Genomic DNA, 9,864 nt, shown 5'->3' on the forward strand with positions numbered 1-9,864 from the left:
TGATTAGTGAAGGTTTTGAGCGTCGGGACCAGGTGCAGATTATCTTGTAGGACCTATTTTGCAGATTAATAGGATTTTAAACATAAAATTTTATGTTTATATTTTTCTTCCCTGTGCTTTGGGGGAGATGTAAGGTTACTTGTCAATGAAAATACCTTCCATAAAATGGGATGTTTTCTCATGTAAGTTTCCATTTAGTTCTGGAAAATAATAAAACTTAGCATGGCATTTCCATTTCTGTAAGCGAGCAGTGGTCTAAAAATAAGGTCAAATATGTGTCATTCAAAAGCTTCTTCACTTGGCATCCACAAAACTTTCAATTTCAGTACCTATGCAAGACTTTAAGCTGGATGTGGACACGTAGGCTTGTTTTATGAGTGGAACCTGCAGCAAAGCTGCATTACTTTGAAGTGGATAGATAAGCATGAGAAATGCCATCTGGAAACGCAAGTTTTAATGGTGTGTTTGGTCTCTTTGGCTTTGTCTGTTTTACTGAGTGGTGTGATCTGGTGGACAGATAAGAGCCAGCTCGTGCGTTCTGGCCTGGAGATGCACAGCCTGGCATCAGGCTTGGGCTCACTGCTGCTCTCTGCATTGCACACACAGTGAGTCCTGGTCCCTTGTGTTGACTGGAAACAGTTCTCAAGTTGGTAACAACTGCACTAGGAAAATGTCACGGCTCGAGTATGGAGAGATTTTGTTGTTCCCTGTTTCATCCTTCACCCTTTTCCAGAGCAGAAAATGTAATGTGCTTGCTAGTAGTGATGTAAAACCCGAGCTAGCAAGCAAGGGGATGGAGGAGTTGCTGAGATGGCGATTCCCAATACTGTCTCTGGAATGCTGCAAGCAAAGGCAAATTCATGTGCCTGGAGTGAAAATTTTAAAAAGCCCTTAGTGACACTTTTAGCAGTGACATGAGCTGTTAATGTTTTCATTTCCACCAGCCTGTGTTGTGAGCCACTGTCACCTAACTGATGGTGTTATTGTAGCATCAGTGCTGAGAACCGTATCCTCCCGGATATCTGACCTTCTCTGCTGCCATTCCGTTGTGGGACTGAGTCAGCTCTTGCAAATAGCAGCCAGGCTGGTTGTTGCTGAAACTGATTGCTCTGGAGGCTTCAGTTTCACTCTCTTGCCACTCTTCCTGTGGACATGGGATGCTTCCAAAGAGCAGACAGATAACCCCTGCAGTGCTGGCTGTGGAGGCCCTGCCTTGTGCTGCCTGTACAGGCTCATAGCTGCCCTCCAAACAGGGTCCTGAGGGCACAGGCTAAGGTGGGTGAGTTGAGGTGGGGTGCATGTGCCTGTAGGGCCGATCAAATGATACATTTTAGAGCACTGCATAGGAATCCTGTTCTTCTGCCTTTGCAGTGTATTTGGGAGTGGGCATATGATATTCCTTTACTCTCCAGGCTTTTGCACTTGGTTGGGGCTTGGCCTGAAGCCTGGGTGCCTGCAAGGGCAAGGCAAGGAGATAGTGCACCAGGGAGCAGTGACAAATGGATGACCACACTCTTGGTTTTTAAAGATTTTATTTTGCAAAAGCAGCTGATCTAATGGAACAGAAAAACCACGTGCAGTGCTTGTGGGTTTTCTGCAGTACTTGGCTCCAGAGGGGAAAATGCTGCATTGCAGAGGCCTTCAGGCTGGATTCCCAATCCCATGCTTAATGATGGCTTTGGAGATTTGACATTATACTTCACCTTTGACACTGGCATGCAGTGCCTTTGGGTCCCTGGAGAGATCTGGAGTTTGCTGTGCTTTGCTTTTCTGTTGTGATCGCGGGGAATTATGCTTATAGTGGAAATGAATAGAACAAGGATAGCCTTTTCAACCTGCTGGTTGGCTCAAGAAACTCACACTGCACTGGCGCTTGCAGGAAGTTCAGCTTGCTGTGGTCGTTATTGTAGCAAAACCTTCCCGGGGTCTCCACTTAAATCATACAAACTGTAATAGGTCAAAGCCAAGAGTTACGCTCTACCTGCAAGCCAGGCAGGGGACGTTCAAGGAGCCTGTGGCCACCTGAGGATGGAGGTTCTTCATGGTTAGTGAGCACAGAACATAACTGCCCTGGGCTTTGGTTTCCAGATGCAAAAGCAGGTATTATTGTGACAGGATCCAAGTTGGATGCTTGCAGGAACAGGCATTTTCTGTACCTGAGTCCATGTAGGCATCTTTGGAATGCTCTGCCTCTTGTGATCACCAGTTTCTTCCTCATAGTGCATGGTGTGCTGAACTAGCTGCTGAAAGTAGAGCCATAAATATCCCTGAACATGGATTCAGAAGATGCACCTAGAGAGCCCAGCAGAGCAGACCAACAGGATGGTGCATGCCCTGCGCTGGGAGGGAAGCGCAGCTCCTGCCCTAGCAGGAGATCTGGGAAGATCTCTGCAACAGCTCAAAGACCAGGGGGCAATCGCATGGCAGAGACCTTAAATATTAACAGCTGGGTTTCTTCAGTATTTGGACCTCTTTACACCTGTGTGTCCCCATTATGAGTGTGACTGGTGGGTGAGAGGCAGCCCTGCTTCTGCTTTGCCTGGTGGCCGGCTTGATAAGGTCATGGCCTGGCTTTGCTGATGCATGCTGGACCTGTCAACTTACCCCAGCACTGCATTCAGGATTAGTAACTCTTAATAGTTCATTATTCCGTCATGTCCTGCTGTTCAATAGAACTGTGGGTTTCCTGGGCAGTGTGTTAAATCGGCTTCAAGAAGCCCACAGGGTAATACAGCCCATTGATCCATGGGATCCATGCAGATCCAGCTGCATGGTCTGATCCATGCCAGGCTTGTTGACCAGCAAGGCTCTGAATTCACTGCAAACTCTTGTTCAAAAATGTTTCCATGTGATTTAGTCTTTGTCCCAAGAGGTTCAACTAGAGCCCTGGAATATGAATAGCAGATGTGAGAAGGAAGAACTAGAACATTCCTTATTTAGGTAATTTCCTAATAACCTCCCAGTTCCCTAAAAATAGTGCACGATAAAAAGCTCCCCTGTACCACACTGGCGCGGAGGTGGGAAATGGGAGTTGCTGGATAATCTAAACCTCATTCTATTGTGTCTCACTGACACTAACATCAGGAAAACATTTCCTATTTTTAGCTTAATTTGTTGAAGTATCTTAAAGTTCCTGGATACATAAATATCCATTATTTTGAACAGAAGATGCATATTAATCTCTTAAATAGCACTGAAAATCTCCATCTTCTAGGTCAACATTTAATATATAGCTAGGGCGAAAGTAAAAAAACCCAAAACAAACAAACTTCTAAAAATATTTACTCAATCTGTAACATCAAAAAAGTCCATGTTTAACTTCCTCTACCAAATTATCCAGGTAGCTTATATTATATAGTGAGTGGCTGCTGTAGGCTGAATCTGTTCCAAGATAAGTTTATTTTCTCTGATCTTTTCTAGTTTATTCCCCTCCCAGGCTTAAGGCAATTGCTTCCTGATGGAGGATCTTCTTTGTGTAGGGCTCTGCCTCCAGTGCCATACCCCCTCATCACCTTCAGTGCTACTGTATTGTTCTTTCTGGACACCACCAGAAGTACTGCACAATTTGGATGTTTGTTCCTGCTTCTAAACCTGGGGTAGTGATAACAGTGCTGGAGTCTGTCTGTGCCTATCCCAGAAGCAGCATTTGGTGGGCAAACACTGTGCTGGGAGCACCATTCACAAACAGGTTTACTCAGGCTGCAAATTAAGACCTTTGTCCTTTCACTTTTTGCATGCGCTGGGGGCAATGAGTTAAAAATCTCGTATTCAGTAGCTACCAAGAATAACTGGTAATCAGAAAGCTGAAGGAACCAAGAGAATATTGGATCTGTGGGAGAAAAGTTTAAATACCAAATGCATGAAATGAAATTTGAGCTTTTTGTTGTGGCCACAACCTTTTTGTGCTGTGTAAGGACGGGCCTGGTCTTGATGGGATAAAGTCACCTCTACAAACTTGAAAAGAAATAAGACAAATTAGGGGATGAGAAGAAGCTATGTTGGGGTTGAATCAGGTTTTATTACAAGCTTCAGCCTCCTGTAGTGTCAGCTTGGATAAGGAAAAAGCCAAGAAAGGATCTTGATGCTGCCAGTGTAATGCTTGGTCCTGTAAGAAGTGCTTCCTCATGGAGAAAAGTGTACCTTCCTGGGTAATGCTGTGCAGATCTGGGGCTGATGTGAGCTGCTTAGAAGGAATGGGAGTAATTAACCTCATGATTCAAGCTTCAGAAATCTGTGTAAGCAAATGTTTGCTTTGTTTTCTCCTGTGCAGACCAGGGGCCGTAGACAGTACCCCAAACAGTCACATCATAAGTGCTGAGGGGTGCAGCAGCTTTCACTGACAGCTGAGAGTGCATCATCCAGTCCGACCTGGTCCCTTTGCTTCTGCTTTCCCTCACTGCAGGCTGTCAGATGTTAGGCATCCCATTTCTCTGTATGTATTGATCACTTTTTCTTACTTTCTTGGAAAAACAGGACCGTTTTGGTTACCAGTACACCTATAACCCCTTTCTTACCAGAACCCATCCTGGTATATATTCATACTTCAATTTTAAACCAAAGTGACCCCAACAAAACACCTGTCTGTTTTAGCACTCAAGCTGTATTTCTTCCTCACTAGACTTTGAAGATTTAAGTGTTATCTAATTTATCTGTTTTTTCAAGAACCTTAAAGCCCTGCCTTTGTGTATTGGCATGTGTTTGGTGCTTCAGGAAACAGTGAGAATCCACTTTCTTTCTGCATTAGCCAGACCTACTGATAGCTTTTGCAGATTTGGGGTATTTATTTTGCCAACTGCGTCTCATCCTGTTTTACAGGAGCTTTTAAAGAACAACTGAGGTTCCTGTTCATTAAAAAAGCTTTCCAACCAAACATCAGATCCCTTCCTGGGCAGGGCATCCATTTCATTTGATGCTTGTGAAGTGGTGACTGTCAGCTCACTATTTGCTGTACATGTGCATCCCCTGTGCCACAATCAAAGGCCGTGCTTGGGGCTGTGAAATGGGTGGCTGTAATACCCAGAGGAGATGCTGCTTTAGTTCTAGGCCCATGTAATTGCTCTGCCTGTGCTCCCTGAAACACCATCCATAGCTGGCCTCTGTGCTCAAAGCCACATGAAGAAACATGTTTCATTACAGCTTGTTCAGTGGCTCAGCTGCACTTGACTCAGTGTAGACTTTCCACTTCAGCTCATGTTGTCTACCTTCATTACATCTGAGCTGGGAAATGTTTCTGCTCACTGTTTTGCTAGTACCATGTTTCTTTGTACAGATAAAATGCCTGTGCTGTATTGCCTTCCACGGAAAGATGCTATCTTGCTCAGATGGGACTGACATCCTGCATAGGTTGTCATGTGAGTTACTGCACATGGTAAAGCGATTTTAGCTCAGTGACAATTCTTTTGGCAACCAGCGATCTTTGAAGAGATTCAAGTGGGAAAGATGGTGTCTCTTCTTGGGGTTTCATGTCTGCTTGTCAGGCTCTGAGTGCAGGTAGCGTCTTCTCATCCTTGCTTGAAATCCTCTGTTTAAAGTTTAGGTGAACTGCAAAGAATTTGGTGGCAGATTCCTTTGGCAGTAAGAAAAGGTGAGCTAATGTCTGACAGTAAGTACTGGGTGTGCAACCCCTCCACGCCTGAAGAAATCTTAAACCTGTTAAAAATGGGGAAAGGGGGGTATAACGAAGGCAGTGATTAAAGAGGACAGCTACAGCAAGAGTTTAGAAGTGGGAGCTTCAACGCAGCCTATCCAGTGTGATACAGGGCTGGGCTGACAGCTTGGCCTGGAGGCTTTGGAAGTAACTAAAGGTCAGTGGTGTCAGCCTGCGTGGGGAAGAAAGGGCTGTCAGCTCTGGTGAAGGAGGCTTGAGCATCTTGGGTTTTCTTCTGCCTTCAATTTAGTGCCACTTTCCCAGGCATTGCTCTGAAGAGTTCAGCTTGGGATGTGCCCTCTTGGGTCTGATTCCTGCAGTCTCAGGCAGCTCTCGAGTAAGGGTGTTTAGCCCAGGGAAATCAAGTCTGAAGGACATGTGTTCCCACAGGCCTTGGGAACGCCTCTAGCTTCCCATAGCAGGTTTTAGATCCATATTTAGGTACAGCAGCAAACAGTAACTTTTCTTCCAAATTTCCCATGGGAGAAGTTAACACTTTATGGGTCAGTTTTTGCTTCCCTTGTGCATGCCTGCTTACCCTTGTCTCATCCCTGAGTACAGGCTGCTTCTGCTCAGCCACAGCCTGATGCACCAGCTCCCTGAGCAGCAGTGCACAGCAGATGCACAGGTCAGAGGGGAGCAGAAACAGAGGCAGCCCTTGAAAGAAGAAGGGTGTTGGAGAGGCTGTGCAAAAGATGGAGCTGAAGGAGTTTTGCCGGCAGCAGAGAGAAGCATCTGATGTGAAATTAATACAGGCAGTGAGGGCCAGTATAGTTATCTCCTGTCAGTCCTGCCAGTCTTTCCTGCAATAGAAAAGCTGTAACAAGAATGGGGCATAAGGCAAGAGTGGACTGAATGGCACTGGTGTAGCCTTAGATCTCAGAAACAGTTGTGGGGTAAAATTCCTGGTGGTGTGAGTATGCTCCCAGCCTGCTCCCAGTGAAGGCAGATAACACACCCAGTAGTGTCTGCCCCATTTCTGACCTAGAAGGCTTGTTTTCTTCTTTTGCCCTGACCCCATATCTTGCTCCCAGTGTGACAGAGGGTACACGAGCAAGTCAGACCAGTTGGGCACCCAGTATATTTTACAATTAGCGTTTATCTGTTCACATATACAAATGCTGCTGAAAACCACCAGCAATCTAGAGCCTGCGTTGTAAGAGGAGAGAACCTGAGCATGGGATGGTCTTGGTCTGTTGAAGGGAAGGCGAAGCATTCTTTTCTGCTGTCAGAGGATTGGGTTGGAAGGCATCTCTGCCTGACTGCCTTCATTGGCACGTGCTGGGATCTTTATTAAAAAGCTCTGATCTTGACTGCAGGGGTGGAAGGCAGGCAGGATGTTACCCTTGGCAGTTGTCTCATCAGTATGCTTGCATTTCCCCATCTCTCCAGTAAGGACTCAGGGTAAGGAATGCAGGGTGTAAGTCCTCCAGCATCCCATGTCCTCATGCTGGAAGAGGCTGGGTAGGAGTGAGTGACCCCTGGAAATCCTCCGGAGTGCTGGGGGGCAGTTCCTGTGGTGCGGTGTGTCACCGAGCTCCTTCCAACACTTTTTGCTGTGAAAAACCCCAGGTTTGTTTTCATCCTCCAGACAAACTGTGTTGTGGTGTAACCTAAAGTAATGCCTGGCACGGTACAGTCCGTCTGTGCCATGAAACAAGACAAAGGGGGGGGACCTCAGACAAGCCAAACTTCAAAAGCTTATGCGAGAGAATAAAATAAAACCCACACCAACTTCTCTGGTTTGAAAACACAAACCCCAAATGGAGCGGCAAACGGTGTCAGCCCTGCCCTCTAGTGCTGCTGGCGAGGAAGAGGTGGCTGCAGGGGTGGTTCCCCGCAGGGCTCTCCAAGGCTCGTTGTTTTTAAGCCGTACGAAGTGGGGAGTTGTTTGTGTGTGGTGGTGTTCATAGTGTTTTCATAGGATTTTGGTGCAAGACGACAATAATCAATCTCAGGCTGTGGTGGAAGGTGGGCTCTATAAAACCCCCTGAAATATCTTGGTAATAATTGCCACAAAAGATAATCGTGATAGGAAACTTAAGCTGCGGAAGAGCATTGATGTGATTTATGATTAACTGAAGCTTCCCCTCCACAGCATCGAAGGCGAATATGTTCCCGTGGCAGGCGACGAGGTCACCTATAAGATGTGCACCATCCCCCCGAAGAACGAGAAGCTGCAGGCAGTGGAGGTGGTGATCACCCACTTGGCTCCTGGAACCAAGCATGAGACCTGGTCGGGGCACGTCGTCAGCTCCTGAGGTGCCCCAGAGGGAGCACAGTCACTGCTCAACACCTGGCTGCAGTGGACCTGTGCTAAGAATACCTTGTGTGTTGTGCAGGCGGAAATACTGCCTTGTCAATAAAGCAGAAGCAGGCCAGAATTAGTGGTGTTACAGCTGAAACACAAAACAAAAGGTAATTCAAATGCTAATGAAAACAAAATTTAGCGCAATGTGTTTACAAAACTGTATTTTAAAGAGAGCTGGTGTGTGCTTGGTGGAGGAGGGGAAGCTTGGGGTTTCTCTTTTATCTCATGAGCTGGTGCCAGGAAATGCCCAGGGGACTCGAGGAGAGGGCTGGAGGAGAGCTTTGGCTGCGGCAGAGGCACCGCTCTGAGGCCCTAGAGGTGTGTGAGCACTGTATTCCCTGGAGCTGCTCTTCTGTAAGGCTTGGAGTAGGCTTCCTGCTGGGACAATGCCTGCACACCTTGGCTTGAGTGAGGGAGAGGTGTTCACTGCTGCCACTGCTTTGCCTTATGGATGGAAGCTCACAAGAGTAGCTACAGCAGGGTGGGATTTTTCCATCTGGTGGTTATGCTCCCATGGCCCCAGCTGGGTGCCCTTCAGGTGCTCCCTTTGCAAATGGCATGCCTGTGTATGAGTGGAATATTGTGGTTTTAAAGCCTGGATTGTTTGTGAATCTATTTAGGTGCCTTGATGGTTGATTAGCAACAGATTTTATAGGCCAGTATTAAAAAAAAAAACTAAAAAAAAAAATCAACCCAAAATTCAAAAATTTCACTTCAAGGTAAGTGGTAGAAAACTGTAAAGTAGTGGGTGCTTCACAGCCTCTGTGTCTGTATTTAGACAAAGCTGAAGATTACCTTATTGATGGCATATAGTTGAATGCCTGCCACAGCATTGCTCTGGGCAGGCAGAGTAACCATACCCCTGGAAAGCAAGTTGTGTGCTGTTCAGTATCACAGTGTATGCTGTTCAGGGGCAAGTGTGTAAACTGCTGTGTGAGTTCCTGAACAGGCTCAGCTGCATGTCTGGGTGAAGCAGCTCAGTAGGATGTGATATGGTCACCCTTGCCCTGACTCTTCTCTGCCTGCAAGATTTCATGTAGTTGTAGTGCAACTTAGGTCTGTCCCTGTTTGCCTTCCACATCTTTTATTTTCCAAATGAAGCATTTTTCTCTGTTATGTTCTTAACAGTGGATTTTTATTGACTTTGAAAATAAAGAAATAGAAAAGATGGCATCACACTCTCCTGTTAGTTGTGTGACAGGGAACTAACTCCAGCTGCCTAGTGCAGTTTTAGCAGCCACTTGCTGTCATGAAATATCTTAAGACATTTAAGGTGCCTGGAGACACCTCCAGGTGTCTGGAGGTTAGTAACTACTGTGATGGTGGTTCTACTGTGGCTGTACCTGCATTACACTGTAGTGTGAAATAACAACCCACCTGCAGTAGGGTTTGGGAGTTCTGGTTGTTTTTTATTAACCATAAGACTTAGTAGTGGTGGATTTAACAGTGTTCAGCTTGTTGGAGTAACACAGGCTGCTTCCTTTACAACAAATGTGACCACTGTAATGCTTTAACATATGTCTTCAGTCTGCTCTCTGCGTAGTTTGTATTGAGGTAGTGTTACAGAACACAGGTGCTGCATATGCACTCCTGTATGATGATAGTTGAAATGTTTTAAAAAGCATTGTAGTATCAACTGACTGGCATTACCAGAATGATTAGGGAGTATCTTAGCAAGTTTTCTAGCTGCTTAATTGGTTAGTGTACGATATATACAACCACTTCTGTAAATACATTTTTTTTTCCATTGTATAGTATTTAATATTAGCTATTATTTATATTAACATACAATAGGGGGGAACAAGGAGCTATAAGCACAGCCTGGTCATTTGAATGGGGACGTGGGGGAGGAAGGCAAGCCAGAATGCTTCAGAAGGGGCTCCCAGGGCAGAGCAGCCAGTGTTCA

The 9,864-nt window shown here is 45.9% G+C and overlaps 1 protein-coding gene across 4 annotated transcripts in view; it reads left to right on the forward strand.

The window, feature by feature from the left end:
- Positions 1 to 8,646, forward strand: part of CARHSP1 (calcium regulated heat stable protein 1) — a 34,883-nt gene extending 26,237 nt beyond the window's left edge. For all 4 annotated transcript variants that reach the window (XM_065683930.1, XM_065683931.1, XM_065683929.1 and 1 more), the window contains exon 4: positions 7,746 to 8,646. In XM_065683930.1, the coding sequence (XP_065540002.1) occupies positions 7,746 to 7,908 (163 nt within the window). In that variant the 3' untranslated portion in view covers positions 7,909 to 8,646. The remainder of the gene's footprint in view (positions 1 to 7,745) is intronic.
- The last annotated feature ends 1,218 nt before the right edge of the window (positions 8,647 to 9,864 follow it).

This window comes from Lathamus discolor, chromosome 6 (assembly GCF_037157495.1).
Source record: "Lathamus discolor isolate bLatDis1 chromosome 6, bLatDis1.hap1, whole genome shotgun sequence".
NCBI classification, from domain to species: Eukaryota; Metazoa; Chordata; class Aves; order Psittaciformes; family Psittacidae; genus Lathamus; species Lathamus discolor.